Raw genomic sequence first — 23,087 nt, forward strand, 5'->3', positions numbered from 1 at the left:
GTAAAAAAAAAAAAAAAAAAAAATTTTAGGGCCTATTTTAGCCTTACTAGCAATTAAACACATAAGCATTCAATAATATGAGACGATAGGCCTGAAACAGCAGCAAATTACTTTTTACAAAGCACAAAATTCAGCTATGGAACCAATTGCCACAGGCCTTTCTGAAGACCAACCCACTTACTGTAAAAAAAATACTAGATGAATAGAGAGGTGAGTGTGATTACCAATGGTTACTTAGCACTATGGTTTTGAAACAAAGCCTAGCTCAGGAAATTTCTAAATCATGCATGCTCTAGAATATGATACTAAGGAAGGGGGTACTTTGTACACACTGTTGCAGATTCCTCCCTAAACTAAAAGCAATGGCCTGTGGCTCCTGAAAATGATGTACTTCTGCTTTGGCAACATGCAACTGAAGTTTTAAGGGTGCTTTACATAAAGTTAGCCTGGTGACCTGGACCACATTCACTAACTTCCAGAGTCTATGCCCTGTATTTCTTTCTTTTTTTATTTGCTGTCAAATATTCACCTTGAATTCTAAGCCAAATCATCTGAAAGCCACCACTCAAATCTGTCTGGTGTACTTTACTTGGCTCTGAAACATGTTTAAAATACATTTTCAGTAATCTTTTTCGTCTGTTAGAGAGAGTATCTGACACTAATATATTTTGTGCCAAAGCCCTATTTATTTAAACTGAGTTTATAAAGCATGCTCCAATTCATCTGCAAAGAACTCAGGAAAAGATTGGGACTTTTCTAGAACCAAGAAGCTCAAGTTTAGGACCTCATTTACAGACCATAAGGACGTTTAAATACTCAGCGTTTCTTGTCTACTGTTCAGATATTTAATTTCAGGAAATAAAAATCTATGGATAGAAATCAACTAAAACAATTTGAATAGTAGCTTTTAGCAACGTGAGAGCATGTGCCTAGTGTGCCCTTCAACAGTATATGCCCTTTAGCAGTCAATGTGGTATTTATAACTTTTCACTACTTTTTTAGTAAAATGCAGTCATCTTTGTCTCATCAAACATACTTGTCACTTGAACTTACTGCTCTGAATGAGTACAAAAAGATGAAAAGATACATTTATATTGAATATCAATTTTTGATGAACTACTGGAGACAAGAAGGTGCTGAAAACAAGCTCCACAGCCCCATCTGTTGGCTAATCAAGCTCTGAAGAAAACCATCTACCAGCCTCTCACCAACAATGCTGAAGTGGAACCGTTTTATTTTTTGGGTACAATTCCAAGGTTTACCTCACAAATCTGACATCCATGCATCAGCAGCAATTTTTACTACCTAAGCACATAATGACTGAGTTTCTAATACACTGCGTGATTTACTCAGTGATTTATTGAGTACTCCATGTGCATTGTACTGCTTTTTGAGCAAGGTTGAGATTGACTTCCTTGCATTTTCATTCATAGATAAATGGTCTATAGTGAAATTGCAGTGATTTTTAGGCCCAAGCTAAAACCACTTGCTTCTGAAGCCAAGGGCTTGAATGTAAATATTTTTTTAAAAGGCATTTACTAGAGTTTGTAAGTGACAAACGTTTCTAGCTCCCACTGACTTGTAGGAACTAAGATACTCAGATCTTGAGTATATGAAATATGACCTGATTGTGTCAAAAAATAGATCCTAGCATCTGAGCGATTTAAAACAAAGCATCTAATTGTACCATGAATAGAATAACTCCTCCGTATGAATGCAGGTCTAGTGAATAATCACAGTAGGACAGAGTACTTCCATTCAGCAAGTAGAACAAGATAACAGTATGACCATGACAAGTTCAAGGGCTCTTCTAGTGGTTTTAATCTATAAAATCCCACTGCAGTGAACCTATTTGTACAATCACAGAAAACAGCTGCTGTAAGCCTTAAGTTTGGTTCAGGTCAGTTGTGATGGGGCTCCCAGTGCAGAAAATGATGAGAGAAGAGGATGGGGGAAAGATGGAAGACAATGCACTTTTCCTATGTAAGCATTGGTCCTTTTACAGGAATTAAAACTGCCAATGAGACAGGGGAAGAAAAAAGAAGTATGTTGATGAAAACATGCACTGCTGTAGGAAGGATGTTATCTCAGAGTAAACTGCAGCTGTATTAACAAGTGCAAAGTAAATAGCACTCTAGGTTGAAAGAAACGTTTAAAAGCAGCCTGGAACTTGAGGCCTACCTGCTTGTTCCCCTAAGTTAGGCTGCATACTTGCTCAATTAAAATCTAGTCCCCTACCCATTCAAACTCTAGTGGCAGTAAAACTCTGTCAAGGTCCCACTGGAATTAGGGTAATGTATACTAATATATGGTATCCAACTAAAATTTTAGATGAACTGCTGTCTTTCAAAAGGTCTTTAAAAGAAAAGGAACTAATAAAGAACCCTAGTAACGCAGGATCATCCTACTCCATTATGCTCTTTTCAGTTCAAAAAAAACCTTTTAAAGGACAAAATTCTATTCCTGCTCAGGCCACAATCATAATGAGCAATCTATAGGGTCTCTAAAAATACATCGGCTGCTGGGAAGTTTTGCTCTTTTATAGCTATCCATGCTATTATTCAAAACTCCATAAAATAGATGGACTCTCTATCTCTTATCCACAAATCCTTAGGTCTCATATGTTCAATAAAAAATTTCTTCTCCAAGAAGAGCTACAAGACTAGTTGCATTTATGCTGGAAACAATTTATGTATACTAGACTGGGGGGGCAGGGGCAGGAAGTGGTTATCTAGCTGAGATCTCTGGGGCTTGGTAGCAGAGAAGCAAAGGGCAAGAGAGCTATCACATGTTTTGATCACAAGCTAAAAAAAATCACAACCAAAACAGACGAAATGTGCAAGGAACGACAGAAAAGGGAAGAGTCGTGATGGGTGATGGATCATTTAGCCTTCCAGTTCTTGCATCCTGTCTTTGACAAACTTAATTTAAATAGACTGTACATCCATATCACACTGACGTGCAAGAAAACAATATAAATCTAAGTGACGATATGGCAGACAGACTTCACTGTCAAACTCATTGTTCAAAATAACTTCAGATTATTTTATTCTACTCCCTGCTATGATGCAAATATATCCAGCCGATGTTTTAGCATGTAGAAAAGCATGGTATTGCCCTTTTAACTACCTACTCATGGCGTTTAGAGCCAACAATTGCTGAAACAATTATTAGCACTGACTATAACTTGCAATGTGATGGAGTCCTCTCCATGTTGCTTTAGTAATAAGATGCAGCCTTGGGGCAGTGGGGTGAGTCAGGATCTCATAACTCATGTTTTAGGAGTACTGCAGAGGTGAGAAAGTAGATGGATTTCCAGATTATTTGCTGGAAAAATACAAAACTGATGTTATGAATGTCTGTTAAAGTATAGCTTAGAAAAACATTTTTCCAATTTTTCAAAGAGTTTTCCTTTAATTGTATTTTTATATAGTTCTATTTTTAATACACTTTGAGTGGAAAATTCTTCTTGGCTCTTGTATGATCTAGAAACTCACGCCTCCATATTCTGAAAACCTTTGTGAGAGGTGTTTCCTACAGCAACAGGATTCTGCTCTGCTTCTCAACACAGTTGTCAAATCCTTAGAGAAAGATAGCTAGCAAAGAACAGCAGAAGCACTAGAAGAGCAGCAATCTACCCTGCCAAGCAAGAGACAAAGATTCAGATTACAACATCTGCCCTTGAATTGGAATGCTTGAAATGCCATGTGTGCTCTTCATTCAAGTACAGAATATTACATTACTTTAAAACAAATTATATAGCACACCAATGTGCTTAACTTACCCCTCCCATTGTAATGCCATCGATAAGTGCCACATATGGCTTCTTGCAAGTGCCTGTAAGAAACGTAAAAAAAAATGGACCTGTTTTTAAAAGAGCAGACCTGTGACTAATTGTATGCATGACACGCTTCCCCATGTCTGTCTCCAGCAAGAGCAATAGAACGTAAATGGATGTTTTACTGCTTAATTTACAACTCATAATCAAGGTACTTCATGTAATTCTTGAGCAACAAACCAGTTACTGACTTACTGCACTCTGAGTGTCGTAAGAGAACACTACACAACCCTCTAATGCCAGGTTGTTTGCTGTGTGAGCACCTGACAACATGGCCACATGTAGCTGTTATAAATAGCTTTGTATGGTGCTGGAACACAACAGTTTCCCTTTCACCCCGTCTCACAGCTGGGATTAACAGCATAGAGTTTACACCAGCGCTCCAGTACTTTACCACAAAGCCAGAGGCATTGGTAGGTTTCAGCCAAACCATGACTACAAACTACTGCAATGCAAACGCGTTCTGTCTTGCCAACTCTGTTGTGTGTTACAACCCTGAATGTGGTGCAGGCAGGTCGAGATGGTAACGTCCTCAAGTTCCACAGTTTTATCTGTTGGGGCCTTCAGGAGGCATGAAACTAAAGACCCAATGCTTTCAATTGCCATTCATGGAAAAACTGAATGAAACCGCTGCCTCATCTCAGTGTTTTCAGGTCAGACTTAAGTTCAGTCAGATTGCTGATATGGGTATCTGCTGCAACTACAGATCCTTGTTTAAAAAAAGGATTATTTTAAAAGGCAGTTCAATCCTTCAAATCAGTAATTACAAAATAGAATGGAACAGCATTTTTAACTTTGATCTTATATGAACACATAAGGTAATACCTGGGCTCTAGATGGTAGCCTTTGAACTAAATTTCTACAGAAGCATGCCTTTCCAATAGCAAATACGGTGAAAGCACTCCCCTGTGTATTTTTAAGTTGTAAAATGTAAGATATAAGTAAATTTTTTCACAGAAATCTCAGACTTAAAGGAATACAATCATACCAAAGTTATCAAAAATCTAGGTTTTGTAATTACATGCATTATAGACATAGAACACCCTAATAATTTTAAAGTATGTACCCTTGCAATATTTGAATAGACTAGAAGAGTTGGAAGGGACATACAACCATCATCTAGTCCAACTGCCATGGTAAAACTAGTTTTCCCCAAGTACATGAAACCTTAAACTATTTTTCTTGATGAAGGCAAGAAAGGTACGTGACAGACAAGCTGAAACTGGAAACTGTCAAACAAAGTAAAAACAACTTTTCAGAAACTAGTCGTATTCTAATAACTCTGTGCTCTTCTGTTGACCTAAACTGATGCAGCAGCATGTTCACCTCTCCTCCTGTAGTGACTAATACTGGATACAATGTTTAACAACTCAAACTGCATTCCATTAAAGTATGTCTGGAGAAGTTTTTTCTCACCAAAACATTCAGATCCTGACTTTCACCCTAAAGAATTAATATCCTTTCTTAATATCCTTTACCCCAGTAAACTTTACCCGGTGTCTTTGCTGTTGGTTATTTTAAGAACATATACTCCTAGGTTCCTTGCATTAAACGAAGGCAGTTAACTCCTACCTTGAGTATTCATTTATGCCATTTATTTAAATGGAAAGCTTTAACTGAATTTGATCTTCTGCTTTCTGACTGAATATTAACGATTTTCCATGCATCTATTTTTGTCTCAGGTCTTTTCTGAAGTAATCAATTATACTTAGTGCCAAACTGCGCTGTCTGCATCTGAGACTTAATTCATACATACCACAAATATAACTACCCAGAACACTGGGATGGGATAAGGTAGATCATAGTAGCTTAAACAAAAGAAACAAATTCTGCATGCAAAGTATAACAGTGAGATATGTTACACTACTGGTATTGAACTTGGTAAAAAAAAAATAAAAATTACTACTTCTATTATGTTATCGCAGTCTTTCATAGATCAGCAAAGAGAGAAAGTGAATTTACATTCAAGGCCCCTATTATGAAAACTGTACTGCTTCAGAATTTGCTATTAAACATACCAATGGCATTGTTCAGGATATATTCTTCTCTGAAGAAATCTTGGGTCAGTCTGTCTCCAACTTTTCCTGCATCTCTGATGACTCAAGAGAAAGAAAAATTCTAAAGATAACTGTTAGTTTAATAGAAAATACAAGTAAATATTAAGTGATAAGAGTTTTTTTCCTACACCAATCAAACAGCAACTTAATCTTGCTTTATTTTATTTGAGAAAATTTGCTCAAATTTAAATATGAACGCAAAATTTCCAATTTGAGTCAACTCTAGTATGCTGGAGATTTTGTCACATAGTTGGGAGAGTGCAGTCCATTTTCTACACTGTGAAACCCCTCCTAAAGTCTGGTAGTCTTGTTGGTGATATTTTGTATCAATAAATAGAACAGTCACTTAAAATTGGTAATACTGAAAACTCTGAATACTAAAAATGAGAAGCCAATTAGCACAGAACATAATTTAACAATAACCTGTGCTGCTTCTTTACCTAAAATTTAAAACAACTGCCAATTTCCACAGTTTGGAGATTTCCTGCAGTTCATAGTTACAACATAATCACAGATACATTGATCACCATCGTCAGCTCTGTATCTAGTCATCTCAAACATCAGTCACAAACTATCCAATAGTAACAGAGCTACCTATTAGGACCCTTCAAATTTCTTTTAAAGAAGCTGTTAGTACCAAAAATCAGAGAAGAAAAAGGTAGAGACAAGAACCTTCTCTTGCCAGGAATGACTAGCTACTATTAGCAGTTATTCACAAAACCCCAGTTTTTAATCTTTTATAAAATGTTCCGACAGCTGTCTCCTGACAAATAACTTGAACAGCATCTGCACATCAAGGTGTCATGAGAAGTCAGCACAACTAGTCTCTTACTGTTGTGTAACAAGTCTCTGTTTATCTGAGTGACAGCAAATAAAGGAAATCAACACAAAGTAGTAACTGGCAAAGACATGTCAAATGTTTACATGACTGTAGTCCTTACCTTTGATGTCACCCCCAGCACAAAAAGCTTTTCCTCCAGTTCCCTTTATAATTATTAGAAAAGTTTCAGGATCTTGCTCCCAAGCCTAAAACGAAGTAAATATTTCCATGTAAGCATTTTTTGCACAGACTATAATCTTTCTCTGTATACTGTCTATAATTCTTACTTTACTTTTTTCGAGAAGCAAATCAAGCCATACTTAAAATAGTTTATCTTAAACTGAAGTTTGAGAGCGAAATGTCTTTCTGCCACTCCCATGTCCTAATCAACCTTGACATCAGAGATCAGCAGAGCTGCCTCACATATTTCAGAAAAACGTCTGTGCAGAGACTCCCAACCTTTGAAAGAAGGCTGCACTCTCTAAAACAGAGCCTGACATAAATCTCAATGAGAACACAATGCTGGGGCAGAAAGCTGGGAATATGGAAGTTAAAATAACAATGTTTCAGGCCAAATCATGAAAGTTACATAAATCAAACAGCATTTAAATTGTTGATGGATTTCATCAAAACTACTCCAATCAATGCTAATCAAGGACTGGATTAAATTTGTGCACAGATGTTTTGCTAGGTATAAAGACTATGCTATTGTGGTTCTTTTTAATTAAATACGCTGGTACAAGACTTCAGAAGTGGTGCAACTGTATTGAGAAAAAGATGCCTTTTACAGGCTTTCCCACCACCCCTTAAACTATGCTTATATATCCTTATTCAAGTACGCCTACCCAGACAAAAGACAGACACAACATTTCTGTACCAGCAACTGTACTTACAATTATGCCACCTTTAAAGGTTATTCCTCAAATAGAGCCTGGTACTCAGCACTACAGATTAAGTATTTCTTTCTTTAAACGTTCTTCGAAGAGTGTGTAAATTTGCAACACAACCATTTACCAAAAGGCAGGCAACTATCCAACAAATACTGGTATCTAGTAAGTTTGACTTTGTGCGTATGATAAATAATATCACTAAGTTAAAAAGGACTTTTTGCATGCATTTCACATTACTTCACTAGCTTGTAGAAACAGTGCCTGTAAATCCATAAAGTTCTTCTTTAAGGAATGATACTGACAGAACCTTGCTTCCTAATGGCTTGTATCTTCTATTTCAGCCACGCAGCATTCCCACAAAACATGCACCCCAATCAAGAGGCAACACCATTATAGCTTGGAATTCGTGCATGCCAACTGACCAGCTGGGTGTTGCCAAAAGGAACGTATAAACGCTGAGCACTGCTTGGTTTTAATTCAGTTCTGGTTTTAGTATGGGTGTCTCTTTATCTATCCAGATGCTAAATTTAACTTTGTCTGACAGCTTGTTTCTTTGGTGTTGTCTTCTCTTTCTAACTTGCTTGAAACTGTCTGTTCTTTCCTGTCCTATAAACCTGAGCTCATTGGCCAATACACTCGCATAGACTTTCATTCTTTAAATCAGCACACTAAGAAGTGTCAGACTGAATTTTAAAATTGGTTTTGGATAACTTATGTATAGTGGATGGGTAGAAATGGAGCAACTCACCTTTATTTGTGGATAAATTTGTCGGATCATAGTAAAACTTAGAGCATTGAGAACCTTGGGTCTATTCAAAGTTATGATTCCTGCACCTCCTCTCTTCTCCAACAACACTTCAGCTGTCAAATCTGTTTGCTTAGACATTTTCTGTATATGCAAAAACAAATAAACAAAGCAAATGTCATCAGTTAGATACCTTGAGTAACATACATACAAGACTGTTTATGGAAATATATTCTCAAAACACACTATTTAAGATCATAAAACAGGCATTTTGGAATTGTATGCTCAGGATTTCCCACTGTACTTCAAGTTTAATTTGCATCTGCTAAATGGTTCTTTTGAAACCACTTTATGTTTGAGTCCTACAGAGTAATAAAACTCAGAAAACTTTTTGAGCCACACACTCTTTGACAATGACATTTGAGTTCATTAAAAAAAAAACAAACAAACAATAAAACACAAACCCATGGTAGTTTAAGACTGACATTCTGAAAATACCTGCAACAATTATAAAAAGGGCAGTTCCATGTCTCCCTACTGACAGTTTAACACTGCAAACAAAAACATACACATTGCTTTGTCTGTAAGTAACTTTTAACAGCAAAGAACAAATCACTAAAGTATTTTCACAATTGACTTCAAACTCACAGTTGAATGATATTTAAGGAATACACAGAAGCTAATGTAGAAACTAACTATAGAAGTAGGCAAGGTCAAAATAATTAAGCTTTAATATACAGTACAAAAGAAATTGTAAGAAAGTACTCAAAGACATGGGCAACGTTGTGCCTGAGCAATAAATGATGGCATTCAGAACCACTGTGAGCAGACACATTAGAAGTTGCATGTGCTGTCTGTCTCAGGGGAGCTAAGCATCCTAAAAGCTTCCAGCTCAGTCAAACAAGATGCTGTTCTTACCAAGTGTTGTAATATTACTTGCAGTCTGTTGAATGGCTTCAGCCTGAAAAAGAAATATTAAAAAGACAGATAAAACCATAAACCAGCTACACAGTCCCCAAACATATGACTGCTGAGTTAAGCAAAGCTTTATCAGAAAAATTTCTGAACACAATTGCTTTACGTTCTCTTTTTTGAAATTGAGGAAACTAGAGTACAATTTTTATATCAAAACACTGTTGGAAACTTCTTTGCTTACTAGCAAAGAGACAGCAGATACCAATGCCAACTACTAATGTTTTTGACGTGTTCAATTTCAAGTTAGAAGAACCTGGAAATAGTAAGACAAAGAGCTTGGGGGATACACTTAAGACTTAGCAGTGTGCATCTTTTAAAGATTTTACAGTATTTTAAAGACTTACAGCCTTTTTCTGGATGTTTAAACGCAAGCATTTTTTAAAAACGGGTCTTGTCAAAAACTCGTGCATTTCCGAAGCTCCCAGCAAACCTTCCCTTGTGTCCTTGCATCTATGTACGTTTATATAAAGTATACATACCAGCTCCAACAACGCTCATGCTCCTGTCACTGACAGGAGATACCCATGCCGGGACGTTTTGTGAATACATTACTCAATTTAAGTAACGAGGCTGTTATTTATTAACTGTCACTGTACTCTACTGAGGAAAACAGTTAACAATGGCATTTGCTGGATTTCAGACACCCAGCTCGTGTCAAAATTAACGAGCAACGTTTACTTTTCAGCTACTTAAGAGCACAGAACACGTTACACACCACCGTCCCGGCGTCTTAAGCGGGTTTTTAAGTACGTGCTCGTTTTAGAGTGGGAAAGTTAACCTAAACCTGGCTAATCTCGGCCTAAATTATATTTTATACCAGTTTAGAGAATCACGATGCGCGGCATCAGAGGGGCCTTCAGCCTCATCGCTCCCCAGCGTCAAGAATCGCGAAGCTGCAGGCGCGGCCGCGCCGGCGCCATTTAAATCCCCTCAGCGGGGCGGAGGAAAGCGCGGGAGAAGCCTCCCCGCGTCTCACGGCGGTCAGTGCCGCTTCCCCGTTACCTGGGCAGCGGCCTCAGCACCCGCGCCGCCATGGCGGCAGCCGGCGCGGTCGATCGCCGTCATCCGGTAACCGGGTGCGCCGCGGCGTGAGGCGGCGCGGGTGGGGTAGTGCGCATGCGCGGAGGAGCGCTTGGCGGGACGGCGGCGTTCCCCTCAGCCACCCTCACCTCGCCGCCCGCCTCCGGGCTACCCCCCCCTTCCCCCGCTCGCCCTGCCGCCCGGAGGGCGAGCGGGGGAAGGGGGGGGGTAGCCCGGAGGCGGGCGATCGCTATCTCCCCTCTGAAGAGCCCTTTTCCAGACAGCGTAGCGACTCCCAAAGGCAGAAGGTCAGCCGGGCGGCCGCATGGAGTTTGTAAGCAAGGCTGCAGGCCCCTGGGCCGGTAGTTGCTTGAAGGGTTTTCCTTACCTTGACAGGATCTGGGCCGAAGAAGCGCTCTTCTCCATCCTAGATTAGGCCAGGAGGTGTTCGGACGTGAGGTGAGGCTGTTCCTTCATCGCCGTATGCAGCAATAATGTACATCATGGCGGTTGCGGCCCGAGGTGGAGAAAGCCGCGTTGCCAAATTACCTTCAGAGCTGGACTTTGCGGACTGGAAAACGTGTTTTGGCAGCAAAACCGGTTTCTTAATTTCTGAGCTCCCTGTTTGTCCTTATCCTTTACACCTACTGCCATGCCTGTGCTGCCCTCTTACCTACTGACACAGATTAGTGAGCTGGGGGGGGGTTAATGAGCTGCTCTGATGTAACATCCCACCAAAACCTGGTTATCTTAGAAGGTAAATACAGGGATTAAGCAGCTAACACGGTTACTGCCCTGACAGTAGCTAGGAACAGAAGTGTGAGCTCAAAACCAGCATGTGTCCAGTGTAAACAGATTCAGAAATTGCAACCAGGAAAATTGCCTTTATTTTTTTTTTTTAAATAGAAGATTAAGGTATTTGACAATTTATGGACATCACAGTAGGAATCTGTAATACTAAGTTCACTTTTATTTCTGCAACTAAATCAGACCAGATTTTTTTAGGCTGTCACATACCAGCATGAGACTGATACTGAAAACTGTGATGAACCATGGAGTAGGTGACAATACAGTTCATTAGGTAGACATGTAGCTTCATCATCTCTCGATGTAGCAAGCTCTTAGCACTGGCTGTTTTGATTCACTTCTTTATTTTTTTTTTTTTTAAATGAGACTTAAAACCATGTAGCAAGATTATTTTGCTGGAACAAAAAAATCCCGGCTCTGGGAAGCACTTCTAGGGAAGTCCCCAGAGGGCAACCTTGCTCTTCATTTCAAGGAATGGTTCAGCCCTTGCTGATAGCAGCGTCATCTGTATTGGCATTTCCGTTGCAGTAATTCTCAGGGTATATTAAATTTGGTTGTAAAAATCTTAATCAAACTAAATAGGCACAAGAAAAGACACAGAATGTTTCTGTCTTATGCAGTATTAGTTTTCAGTCTTGAAAACAAACTAACGCTGAACAAAAAATAACTGAGAACAGGACATGAGGTGCTTTTGCAGGCATTGGAAGACTGCCTACTGTGAACTAATTAATTGCAGAATTCATTAGGCAGTCGAGAGTATTCGAACTTTTACCTACGGATCCCATGGTCATCAAAGATGCAGCCTGTTAGTATCATCTTGAGTATACACAGTCCTAGATGCTGTTTTACAGCAGGTACCATACAATCAAATCTAAACCAGTCTGAAGGACAGCAAATTATCACAGTTGCCAAATCTGAACCCTTACTTAGATTTTTTTTTTTTTTTTAATTATTATTGAGGATGAGATAACTCTGCATCTCTCATCCAGCCATAACTAAATTATGGGGGTTTTGATAAGCAGCTAACATTTTTGTACTTTGTATCCTATACCTGAAAGTCTATACATTTCCCAGAGAAATAAGCACAGGACCTTTCTCAAGGCTAATCTTTTTGTTAGTGTCATTGTGGAAATGAAGAAACCACCATGTGGAAGCTAACCTTGGTTAAAATCAGGTGGATGCTGTTTGAAACCCCTGGAAATCTCTTAATAAATTCCACCTGCACATGGTGCACATGGGCAAGGCTGTGATTAGGACGTGATTACATAGGATGTCTGTTTCTAGAGTCCAAAATAGATGTCAGTGGTCTGATTCATCTTTTACTTACGCTGATTTTAATCTGTTTCCCCCTGGCTTCAGTATAAATAACAGTGTAGACCCTTTCTTTGTTGTCTTCCAGCTGCATGTCTCATTTGGAACCAAAGTAGGGCCTGCTCATTTGTAAAAAATGAAGTAACAGCAAGGATCGTCTTGCAACAACTACTGATTTCTTTCCATAGTGCTGATGTTGAATTTATACTTAATGTTTAAATTCTTTCCCCCCTCCCTTTTTTAAAAAAAAAAATTGTTTCAAGAAGAAGGGGTGGTGACAGAAGAGCTATCTTCCTTGAGCCTAGCATTCTACTTCATTTTAAAACATGCTGGTGATGGCTTGAATTTATCTATAGTTTTTGGGGGGTTGAGGGGGTGGTAGGTGCTAGAAAATTGCAATTTTCTCACAGGCAGCCATTTAGTGACTGAAAGCCAGTTCAAAAAGTAACTTGGATATCATACTGGTTTTCAATAGTCCTCCTGCACACCCTATTTTCTGCAGAGTGGAATATCAAAGTGAAAATGTTTTCTAAAAAGTAAATAGAATACTTTTATAAATAGGAAAAAGAGTGAAAATAATGGAGTCTTTGAGAAGAGCAGCATGAGATTATCTTTAATGTGGGAGTTTATGGATTATATTACTATTGGCCAAGAGGGCTGCAGGAGACTGGATATAGTAGGGGTGAGCAGCACCCCTAGTAACCAAGCCTATTCAGGGAGTTTAAGTGCAATAGCCAGAAGGATAGGCACGTTGTAATTCCTCCCCTTGGAGAAAATTCCTGGCAGTGTGTTCAGCAGGTTTGGAAAGAGAAAACAAATTGCAGACTGTAGGAGGACTTTAGAGTTGAGCAGATGTTTTCGAATTTTGTTTCTGGGGTTTTTTGGTACCTTTTCCAGAAAAACATGTAACTTCAGGATGTGGGAGCTCTTGCTCCCAAGGAGGATTTCAAGAGCAGCTCAACTGCATTCTATATGCCACCTCTATACCAGTAATTAATCACTAATTTGTACCTCTCACTCACTTGCCTCCAAGAGCCCCTAGTGTAGTTCACCAAGACCAGATAATAAATGGTACAAATAGTTCATCATGTCCTATACTCCTGCATTGAGGCTTGCTGTAAATTTAATCTTTCCTCTGCTGGTCTAACAGCTAGCATCTAATTTCTCTATGTGTGGGTAGCAAGTGCATCCTTACAGTGTATGAACGTAAGGAAAAATGAGTCTCTGAAGGCTTGAGGAACAGAATGGGAATATTTCCAGTTCGTCCCTGCAAACTGGTTATTACTGGACTGAGAAGCAATCCTCAAATTGTTTTTTCTTAGTCCTGTCTCAGCTGACAATATTCTAAAACACCTCCACAGATGACGCAGGATCAAATTTCCTTGTGCCAATGTGGACACCTGGTATTGCAGTGGAGAGTCTTCCATTGACATCAGTGAGAGTAGAAAGTAGGCTTGAAATAAGTGGAAAACGAATCTGTTTCTCCACTCTCTAACAATAGGCAAGCCCAAAGAAGGACTAAACACAGGAAGCGTGTATGTAATATGGAGAAACAAATTTTTGCTTTTGTCTGTAACATGAGTAATCCCATGGGAACAGAGCGCCTTCCCCAGGGCTTTTAGTCAGAGACTTTTCAGATAATGCATCCATATAACATCTGAAGTCATAGATTTGGGATGAGGGCACAGCTAATGGCATGCAGTAGTGAATTTATCCTGTAACAAGAAAGTGTGAGAGGGGGGAAAAAAAAATGCTTTTTTTTCTTTTTTCTTTTTTTTTTTATCTATTAATTTGCATTTTATCAGTGGGGAACTAGAAGTGCTTGGAAAAGGATGAAAGCAAATCCATAATGAAGCTGCGTGAGCGAAGTAGTTTCCATTTTCTGTTGGCTTCAGAGGGCACCAGGGAGAGTGTGGGGGTGGCTGGGTGCTGCTGCAGACGCTGCTGTGTTGATGAGGCTGGGAGAGAGGGCCCAAGCAAGGTCCATCCACCAGTGGGTTCCTCCCCTCCCAGCACCCCAGCTTCACCATGCCACTCTCACTGCACCCACCCTGCCAGTATCCCCTAGGTTAGACAGGACCCTGGGCCAACACCCTCCTACGTCTTTCTTCCCTGCTGCCACAAGCAATCTGTCACTCCTCCCCCCGAACCACCCCCCGCCTACATACCAAATCATAACTGTAAGGAACACCCTCTTCCCTTCCTCCTTCCCTCCCCACGGGTCCTTTCTTCTTCGTGGGTGAAAAATGCTGTCATCCTAGAGATCTGGTCACCCCTGAATTTGGCTTTGAGACCTGAGCTGTTTGATGCCTTTTAGGGCCACCGCTTGGAAAGCTCTGCTTGCAGATCTATTGTGTTTGGTTTTCATTTGCATATAATTGCACATGTGCAGGTGGGAAGGGGCTATTTGCTTCCCACTTGCTTTGATATGCCTCTCTTCCTCAGAGGACGGCTTCCTTCCCTTCCTGCTCTCAGCCTCCCACGCATCCAGCAATGAGAAATGCTGCAGAAAACTGACCAGCTACCAACCCGCCCACCTGAGTAGGAGGAGCACTAGCAGCGGCAGCACATTTCTCTCTCTCAGCTTTTTAAACACGGTTAAAAAGAGCTGTAGTGTGGGTGGGAATAGCTGTAGGGAGTGTGTGTGGGAACGGGGCCAGAGGAAAGTGCATTTTCTGCTGGTAGGACAGTTACTTCTAGTGGACTAAAAAAATCCCCCAAGGATATCTTACTGCTGAGGGTGTCTTTGAGTGTATAATTAGTGCTTAAGGTTGAGTTTCCCAGGTCTGGAAAGAATGAGACTGAGTTTCGTTTTCCCTGGTAGCACGAGTGATGGTGGAGTGGCAGCTAGCACTCCTCACTTGAGGAAGCTTGCCTACAAGACTTCAGGAGTCTGCTTAGCAAATAATATTTGTATTGCATCCCATCGTGTCATCATGTCTCTTGTTCTACTCACGATGTATGTGCTTGATTCGGTGAGAGTCAGAGCTGCCTGTATGTAGGAAGAGAAAAAAGCATGTGATTTTCACACAGTGTGGTATTTCAAAATACCACCCCTGTGGGACCTCTTGAAATAGCACTGTCCCAGAATATCACTTAATTCAAGATTTACTCTAAATTTGTGCTTCTATAAAGAATGAAATTCAGGCTTATTTATGTTAACAGGATGTTATTTGAGGTGCTTTGCTTGCATTACATGAAAATAGTAGGGAAACTAGTATAGGAGAACAGAACTTGTAAGACTAGTGATATAAAGTGCAAAGTGGCCCTGCTGTTTCCCAAGAAATATCTGATAGACTCCAAGAACCAAGGGTAGAGAACAGCTTTCAGGTTCTGACTTGGTTTGACTCAGCTGTCTGGAATACAGGTTTTACAATATGTAATCCTAATCAAATTTGTCCTAACTTGAGTTAGTTATATGCATTCTTCTCAATCCAAAACTCTACCCATAACTTTTATTTGACTGGATTTTTCACCAGCATCAGACCTTCCATACATATATATATGTATAAATGTGTTACTGATGCAGAATTGTACATCAGGATGTGGTCTGTAATGATTCAGAGAGATGCAATAACAGCCAATTAATGAAATTTGACTCTCAAAGTACAGAGATTTTTTTTAAAATATTGCATGGGGCATGTAATTTTCTCCTAGTGAGTAGAAACCTCAAACCTGATATTTGAATGGTTTTAGCCCTATGAAGTAACTTTCTTCATGGAAAAAGAGTGCACGTTGGAGTACGTAATCCTGTCACAAGGCAACTGACCTTCTAGGCAACACACAGCAGTTTGCCAGACCCATTTAACAGACCACACAGATACGATACAGCAGGAAACTGGGCTCACTGACTTCAGTGCCTCTCCCTCTGCCAGCCTATCTCTTGTAGCTCTGGAGATTTTACCCTAGAGTAGGAAGGAAAAATGAAGGCATAATTCCTTACACTGATCAGCTCAGAAACAAAGGAAGTTATGAATAAGCCTAATTAACACATTTGCATGTGACACAACAGACGGATCAGCTGATGGACTTATGTTAGCTAGAGCTAGAGCAGTATCAATGGAGATGTAACTTTAATGGAACTAATTATCCTGATGTTTTTTAAAAGTCTTATTTCTGAATGGTGATTAATATTTTAAATACATCCGTATAACCTTCCACTGAATCTTACGTAACTCGTAATTATCGTCTACAGGAATTACATACCCACCCTGAGGGAGGAACAATATTCCAAATTCATGTCACTTGACTGATTTACTTTAAAACATTGCAGGAATTCCTTTGTCACTAACATTTTGAAGCGCTATTGGCCCGCTTGTAATCCTATCTCGCATTTAGCATTGGTTCAGTTAACTTCAAAGGTGGTGCTTTTCATACCTTTTGTATCAATGAATGCACATCAGATCTTAAATGCAGATTATATGCTTATCTTGCCAACTACTGTTAGCCTGAAATTTTCCTCATAGGATCTATTGTGGTGGAATGATATTATTCGAGAAGCAGTACAAAAAATCCCCAAACATTTAGAATCGTTAAAAATCTATTTTAGGAGCTCAGTTGTGTGTGTAACTTTCCTGTGGCCTCTCTGTTTTTACCTGTTGTTCAGCTGAAATGTCACATGCTTTGGTACCGAACCTTTCCATCTCAGGGTCATAGTGAACACCTAGTTCCCTCATCTTGTTTTAGTCAAAATCATAATGAATTAAGCACAAAACCATTTGATGTTAATTAGTAGCTTTCTGACAGGCCAGGGCTTTGATGAGTACAGAGAACATCTCAGATGTTTATTTTAAGAATTGGTTGCTCTAAATTAAAGTGAGACTCTTCAGCAGTGCAGTTGGGCTGACAGCGTGACAGTCAGTATTTTATTAAATTGGATGTGTGTGTATTCAAACCTTTCTGTGTTACTCATCTGACACCTTGCACAGGTATTAATTTTCACTTCAGAAGATCTAAATTTGATTTTAAAAGTCAATATTAAGAATATTTTTCAAAATTTCTTTCTATTTTATTTAATTCTGGAGTACGACTAAAACTGTTCATAAAATAATGCCTTCAAAAAACATTGCCTAGGGAAAGATATCTCATTTAATGCCACAAATGATGCAAAGGACAGCAGAGCAGATTGGAGAACTTTAAAATGAGGAAAAAAAACAGGTCAGCAGAATAAATAGAAGCCTTTAAGCTATTAAAAAATAAGCATATATCATTTAATGTTTCAGACATATTCTGTTTGTAAGTGTAAATTACCAGCCCTCAATATGGGATAATTGTGAGCCAGTGCTAGCTTCAATGCCACTCAGTTTACCAGCTCTGTATATAATTATTAACCTGGTGGAAAGGATGTGTAGCAAGTCAGAAGGGAAAGTGTTTGTTTGTTTTATTTTAAAAAGAAATATGGTCATCCTGGATCATAAATAAACTTGCAATGGAAGTGACAGGGACGGAGTACTAGGCTCCTGGAGCCCTTATTCAGTGGATATACTTCCCCAGGGATACACGGCTCTGCGAAGAAAGGCAGTGGCAGCCATGGCAGGGCACAATATAGATCTGAGTCATTCACAAGGAAATACATGGTCTCTTGTGTTATTAGTTCTTCTCTGTAACCTCAGTCTTCTGTCTGCCCCATGGATTTCGTAGTGCCACTGGTTCTCCTGTCCAGGCCTGGACAGTCCCTCCTCCTCTCTTGCTCTGTCTCTGCAATAGCAGGCTGGAACGGAGGTCCACACTGCTAAGAGCAGTATCTAGGAATATATAATTATTTCAGAAATAACATGCAACACAGTGTGATTTAGTCATACTTTGACACACCTCTGTCTGCCAAGAAAAATGCAGGCATTACCTTATAGAACTGTTGCTAAGAGCGCTTCTCCAGGCTCTGGGAGCGAGAAGAGGCTTCACTGTGTGGTTAACTGCAGGACTTAACAGCAGGGTTTCAATCTGGGGCCTGACAAGATATTAAAGGACACAAATCTGTTGCTTGAATTAAAGGCTGTGCTTCTGCCTAGGAGATGTAGCACCATGGAGAATTAGCCTGGGACATTATTTTGTAAATTTAAGACACTTTGAAATTTTATTGGCATTTTTAGCCTGAAAAAAATTAAAGAGAAAGATCTGGCCAGCACCAAGAAGAAACATCTTTTGTTTGTTTTATGCTAAAGTTAATCAATTTTCTAAGAAAGCAGAGGCTTTATGTTTAAAAAAAATAATAATCCGTATTCAATCTGAAATGTTAATGGAAATCTTTTTTTCCCTGCAACTCAGCAGGAGAATTATGAAACACATTTAGACTGTGCATTTCTCTGTGCTGCCACTAGCATCCCTGTAGCTTGGAACATTCACCATCAATTAGTTTCTTCCTAGTAAGAGATGGCTGAATTTTGCAGGTACAGCTGTCTGTCATCTTAATTACAATAGCAACATACAATTTGCAACATTCTTTAAATAGTCAGAAGCAGCAGACATTGAGAAATAAGTTTGTGGCTTTTTCACTCTTCTGCTGTAGTTTTCACTTCTGTAAAGTAAAGAAAGTAACCTTTACCATCTCATTGTAATATCAGCATTAACTTTATAGTTGAAACAGTAAGATGCCAGGCACTAGCCATAACAAATGGCATCTTTTCATTGCATAAAAGATGGCTCCTATTACTGAGCTAAAGCATAATTGTATTTTATCTATATTTTTGCAGTGCGTATACCAGAACACGCCACATAGTACAATGACCCAGGGTTATGGGATCCAGAGGAAGAGGATTCAGGTACTACATGCTTTGAATTTCTGTGTTGCTTTACAGATCAACACATGGAATATATTTTCCACTTACTTAAAAAAGAAAAGAAAAGAAAAGTTGTTCTGTAAACTGTTAAAACCAGATCTCCAACCAGGGTCTTCTACGTGTGTTGGAAGGGATGCATGCTTTTTCTTTCTAAACAAATCATCTGTCCAGTGCTGCACATGCAGGCCTGTAATGCTGCCATCTATCAGCTGTTACCCAGCTCTACATAAGGAAACAAGGATTATTTTTTTTATAAACCCATGCCGTATTAAAATGCACTCACTCAGCCACACTCCCTTCCTCAGGATTATTTCAGTTATCTTCTGAGGAAATTTCCCACCTGAGAATTTCTCAACTTCTTTTTCAGTCAAAAAAGCCTAGTATTTACAGAAGTAGAAAGCACAAAATTCTGTCAGGTCCTCCCATGCGCAATTTCAGGAGGTTTGTAGGGTATCATCTGCACAAGCAGTCAACTCTCTGTTTCACAGTAATTCGTTTGCTTTTGTTCATTATTCACACTATGCAGTCATCATGCTTGTAGGTAATGTGACTACTCACTACAAAATGACTGCAACAATGGATTGTGACTTTGTTGCTGAATAATAACAACCAGAAGCAGATCTCTCAGGAATATGTGCAGTTATTTCCAGAAGGTGAAGTAAAACATCCTCCCTGGAAGATGTCACTTCATCTTAAATACCTGGCAACTTTTTGCCAAAGATTTTGGTGACCCATGCTGTGTAACCGTCAGCTTTCTTGTCCAGGAAAGGGAACTGTGTGCAAATTCATGTTAATCTTTCACCATCTATCTAACATGTAGAATGTGGGCAGTATTTACGTATCTCAGAAAAAATCTGTAGCTCAGCCATGTTTTTGAAGTGCTTCAGCTCAGTAAATAGCTAAATGGAAGTTCCACTGCATGGAGTTGTACCTGTAGTTTAGTTCACTTTCTGTCTCTGTTTTCCAGATAGGCCTGGGTTAATTAGTAGCCAACTTTCCGATACCCATTTCCTCCTTTTGAGCCCTTTATGTATATAAACCATGTATATTTGTTCAGCCACTGTTGTTGCAAGGAGAGCACCTCCACCCAGCTCACAGTCCAAAGGTTTACCAGTTTTGTTTAGCTGATAAATCTAAAGGTGGATGAGATAAGACAGGTTTTGTAAACCAATTATTGCGTTCTATTTTAGTGATAATGCATTTACTTAAAATTCAATGCTGTTGGGTCCAACTTTCAAACATATTGCAGTCTGAGGTCTTTAAAATTCTTCTCTAGTATTACTGTTTGGATTGGCAGTTGATGCTTAAATTATTAATCTAGAAAGTAAGAGAGATATATAAGGTTGACAGGCAAACTGTGTGTCATGTACATTTATGTCCATACGTATTTTCATTCTTGCCAAAGGAAATTATAAATAACCCAACTTACCAGAGAATTTTCAAGATTAGAAGCCTTACTTCTGAGAGTGCTGTCTGAAGGGATTTTAGGCAACAGGAGGACTGATTCACAACTGTCCTCCATAGTGTTTAGGGTAATTGTTTAATTTTTTTATTCCACTACGTGAATAGTAAAAAACCCTAGAGTTCAGAGCATCATGGCATTTGCACTCTTTGTAGTGATATTAGCACACATGCTACAAAGAAAGAAGGAGCTGAGACCTTAGGCTTTCTTTAATGCTCCCTGCTGTTGCTGCTGTCGGTGACCCAGGCTATGGAAGACACAAGGAACGTTTGGCTACTGCTTTTCTGACTTAAGATATGACTGATGTCAAGAAGGAGCCAGCTGCTGATAGCTTGCTCTGACCTCTCCTTGTCACTCAAATACTGACAGACCTGCACTAGTAGGAAATGCTACTACTGTTTTAAGCACATTAGAGTGGCTCTGCGAACAGGAAAAATGCCTTCCTAACTCAGTACATCTGTAAGCTATTGTTTAAGGCACAGCATGAGGGTTAGTAGCACTAATTGGTGGCTTAGGGAACTTGAGGGTCCATGAAACCATCAGTGGCCTGAAGGGGATCTGCAAAAACAGACCTAGTGTTTACTTGAAACATGTATTTATAAGAATGCACGACATTTTGGAAAACTGAAGGGGAAATAAGCTGTGGTACAAAATGTTCGAGAACATTGATTTATTGTTATTCGAATCTCTTTTAATTGTTCCTCAGAAGATTACAGCTCTTAGAAACAGAAAGACTTAAAACCAACCCTGCTGAGTCAGACTGAAGGACTGTCTAGCCCTGTACACCATCTCCCAAGAACAGTCCTGAGGGGCTGCATGGGGAAACGTAAGAACAAGGCAAACGTGGCTCACACTCTATTTACAGCTCAGGGGACTCCTGAGTGGGATGTGACGGCATTTTTTTTCCTATCTAGTAACCTGGAGATTTCTCTTCCATGCGTATATCCAGCCTCCCCTGGAACTTGACAAACTTTTAGCATTCACAGTATCTTTGCAAGCTGTGGACATGTCTCCTGCTAGCTTCATTTGATGTGCCCTAACCCATGTATAAGAAGAACGAGTAAATTTACCCACTTTCTCCAATTTCCAATTCATCATTTTGTATATCTGCTATATCCCTGCTAAGTTGCCTCTTTTTCTGACTGATGAATACTAGGCTACTCATCTGTTCCAGGCGGAGAAGTCATTCCAAACTTTTGAGCATCCTTCTCTGAACCTTTTCCAACTCTAATGTATTCTTTTTGAAACGAGGAGACCATACTGCTTTTTTGCTATAGTTCATATGGGATCCATGTCTGAATTTCTCTCCGTGTGAAAAAAAAAATCCATATATTATGCTAAAATAGAATTCTTTCTTACTTTGCAATTGGTTTTGCGCTTACAATCGTTCTTTTTTTTTTTTCCCCCTTGTAAGTACTTTAACAGTTTTGAACCTCCTGGTAATAAACAGTTAACAGCACACTGTGGCAATATAAGAAATCCTCAGGGACCTAGGTTGTACGTCCTAAAAGCAGATTAAATTGTCCAACCCTGCAGGCAACAGACCTTTTCTCAACTATTAATAGAACAGGGGGAAGAGAGGGGAAAGAAGAAAAGGAATTAGTAAATTACTTTAAAAAGCGTAGATACTTAGGATTCATAAATGATGCACTGATTTAGGAAGTCATGAGATATGGCATAGAAAAAAGGGTAAGAAATGTAAAAACTGTTACATAGACAAAGACTATTTTTCTGCTTTTGTCACCTTCCTGTGTTTTTTTTCCCACCCAACCAATTCAAAGGCATATCCTTACAATGACGCATCAATTTTCTGTCTGCTTGAGGTTTAGAAATAGCTGAGCTGTTATAAATAGATCGCAATCTGCAAGAGACAAAGAGAATGGAAATATTGTAAAAGGTTAGCTGGAAAATTTACATGTGGATTGAGATTTCAGATGCCTCCGAGAGTGGAGAATGCTTTCTTAACCGCAGCAGAGGAACCCATGCTCCTGGTGCAGCTCTGGGGAGCAGCCAGGTGGAATCAAGTGGTGCTTTTGGTCACGGTGCTAAGCAGAGAGTGACATCTCTGGGAGCTCACAGTTCAACGCCATGAGAAGGTGGCACCTTACCATTCCTTACTGTGAAGCTAGAACACAAGAGGCAGTTACTCTTTTATACACTGTAGAGCCACTAAATCAGAATGTGTAACTTTTACACCATAATTTTTCTGGCAGTACTTGTGTACTCTGAATTGGTAGCATTCCTCAAGTTTGCTCCCTTTTTCCACTTTGCCTCCAGAACGCCTTAACTTTAGTGAAGTGTCTTAGCATATGGTTGAAACCTTGTTCTTGTCTAACAAGGCACTGAAAAAATCAAAACTGGGAAACAGTCTAATATCTCTCTGTTT

The 23,087-nt window shown here is 39.5% G+C and overlaps 1 protein-coding gene across 1 annotated transcript in view; it reads right to left on the reverse strand.

The window, feature by feature from the left end:
* Positions 1 to 10,359, reverse strand: part of HIBCH (3-hydroxyisobutyryl-CoA hydrolase) — a 44,792-nt gene extending 34,433 nt beyond the window's left edge. Inside the window, exons 1-6 of the mRNA XM_086615575.1 lie at positions 10,328 to 10,359; positions 9,269 to 9,311; positions 8,354 to 8,494; positions 6,837 to 6,921; positions 5,857 to 5,937; positions 3,785 to 3,837 (exon numbers count right to left, since the gene is read on the reverse strand). Coding sequence (XP_086471701.1) covers positions 3,785 to 3,837; positions 5,857 to 5,937; positions 6,837 to 6,921; positions 8,354 to 8,494; positions 9,269 to 9,311; positions 10,328 to 10,359 — 435 coding nt within the window. The remainder of the gene's footprint in view (positions 1 to 3,784; positions 3,838 to 5,856; positions 5,938 to 6,836; positions 6,922 to 8,353; positions 8,495 to 9,268; positions 9,312 to 10,327) is intronic.
* Positions 10,360 to 23,087: the final 12,728 nt, after the last annotated feature.

This window comes from Tauraco erythrolophus, chromosome 8, assembly GCF_009769465.1.
Source record: "Tauraco erythrolophus isolate bTauEry1 chromosome 8, bTauEry1.pri, whole genome shotgun sequence".
In the NCBI taxonomy this organism is placed as follows: Eukaryota; Metazoa; Chordata; class Aves; order Musophagiformes; family Musophagidae; genus Tauraco; species Tauraco erythrolophus.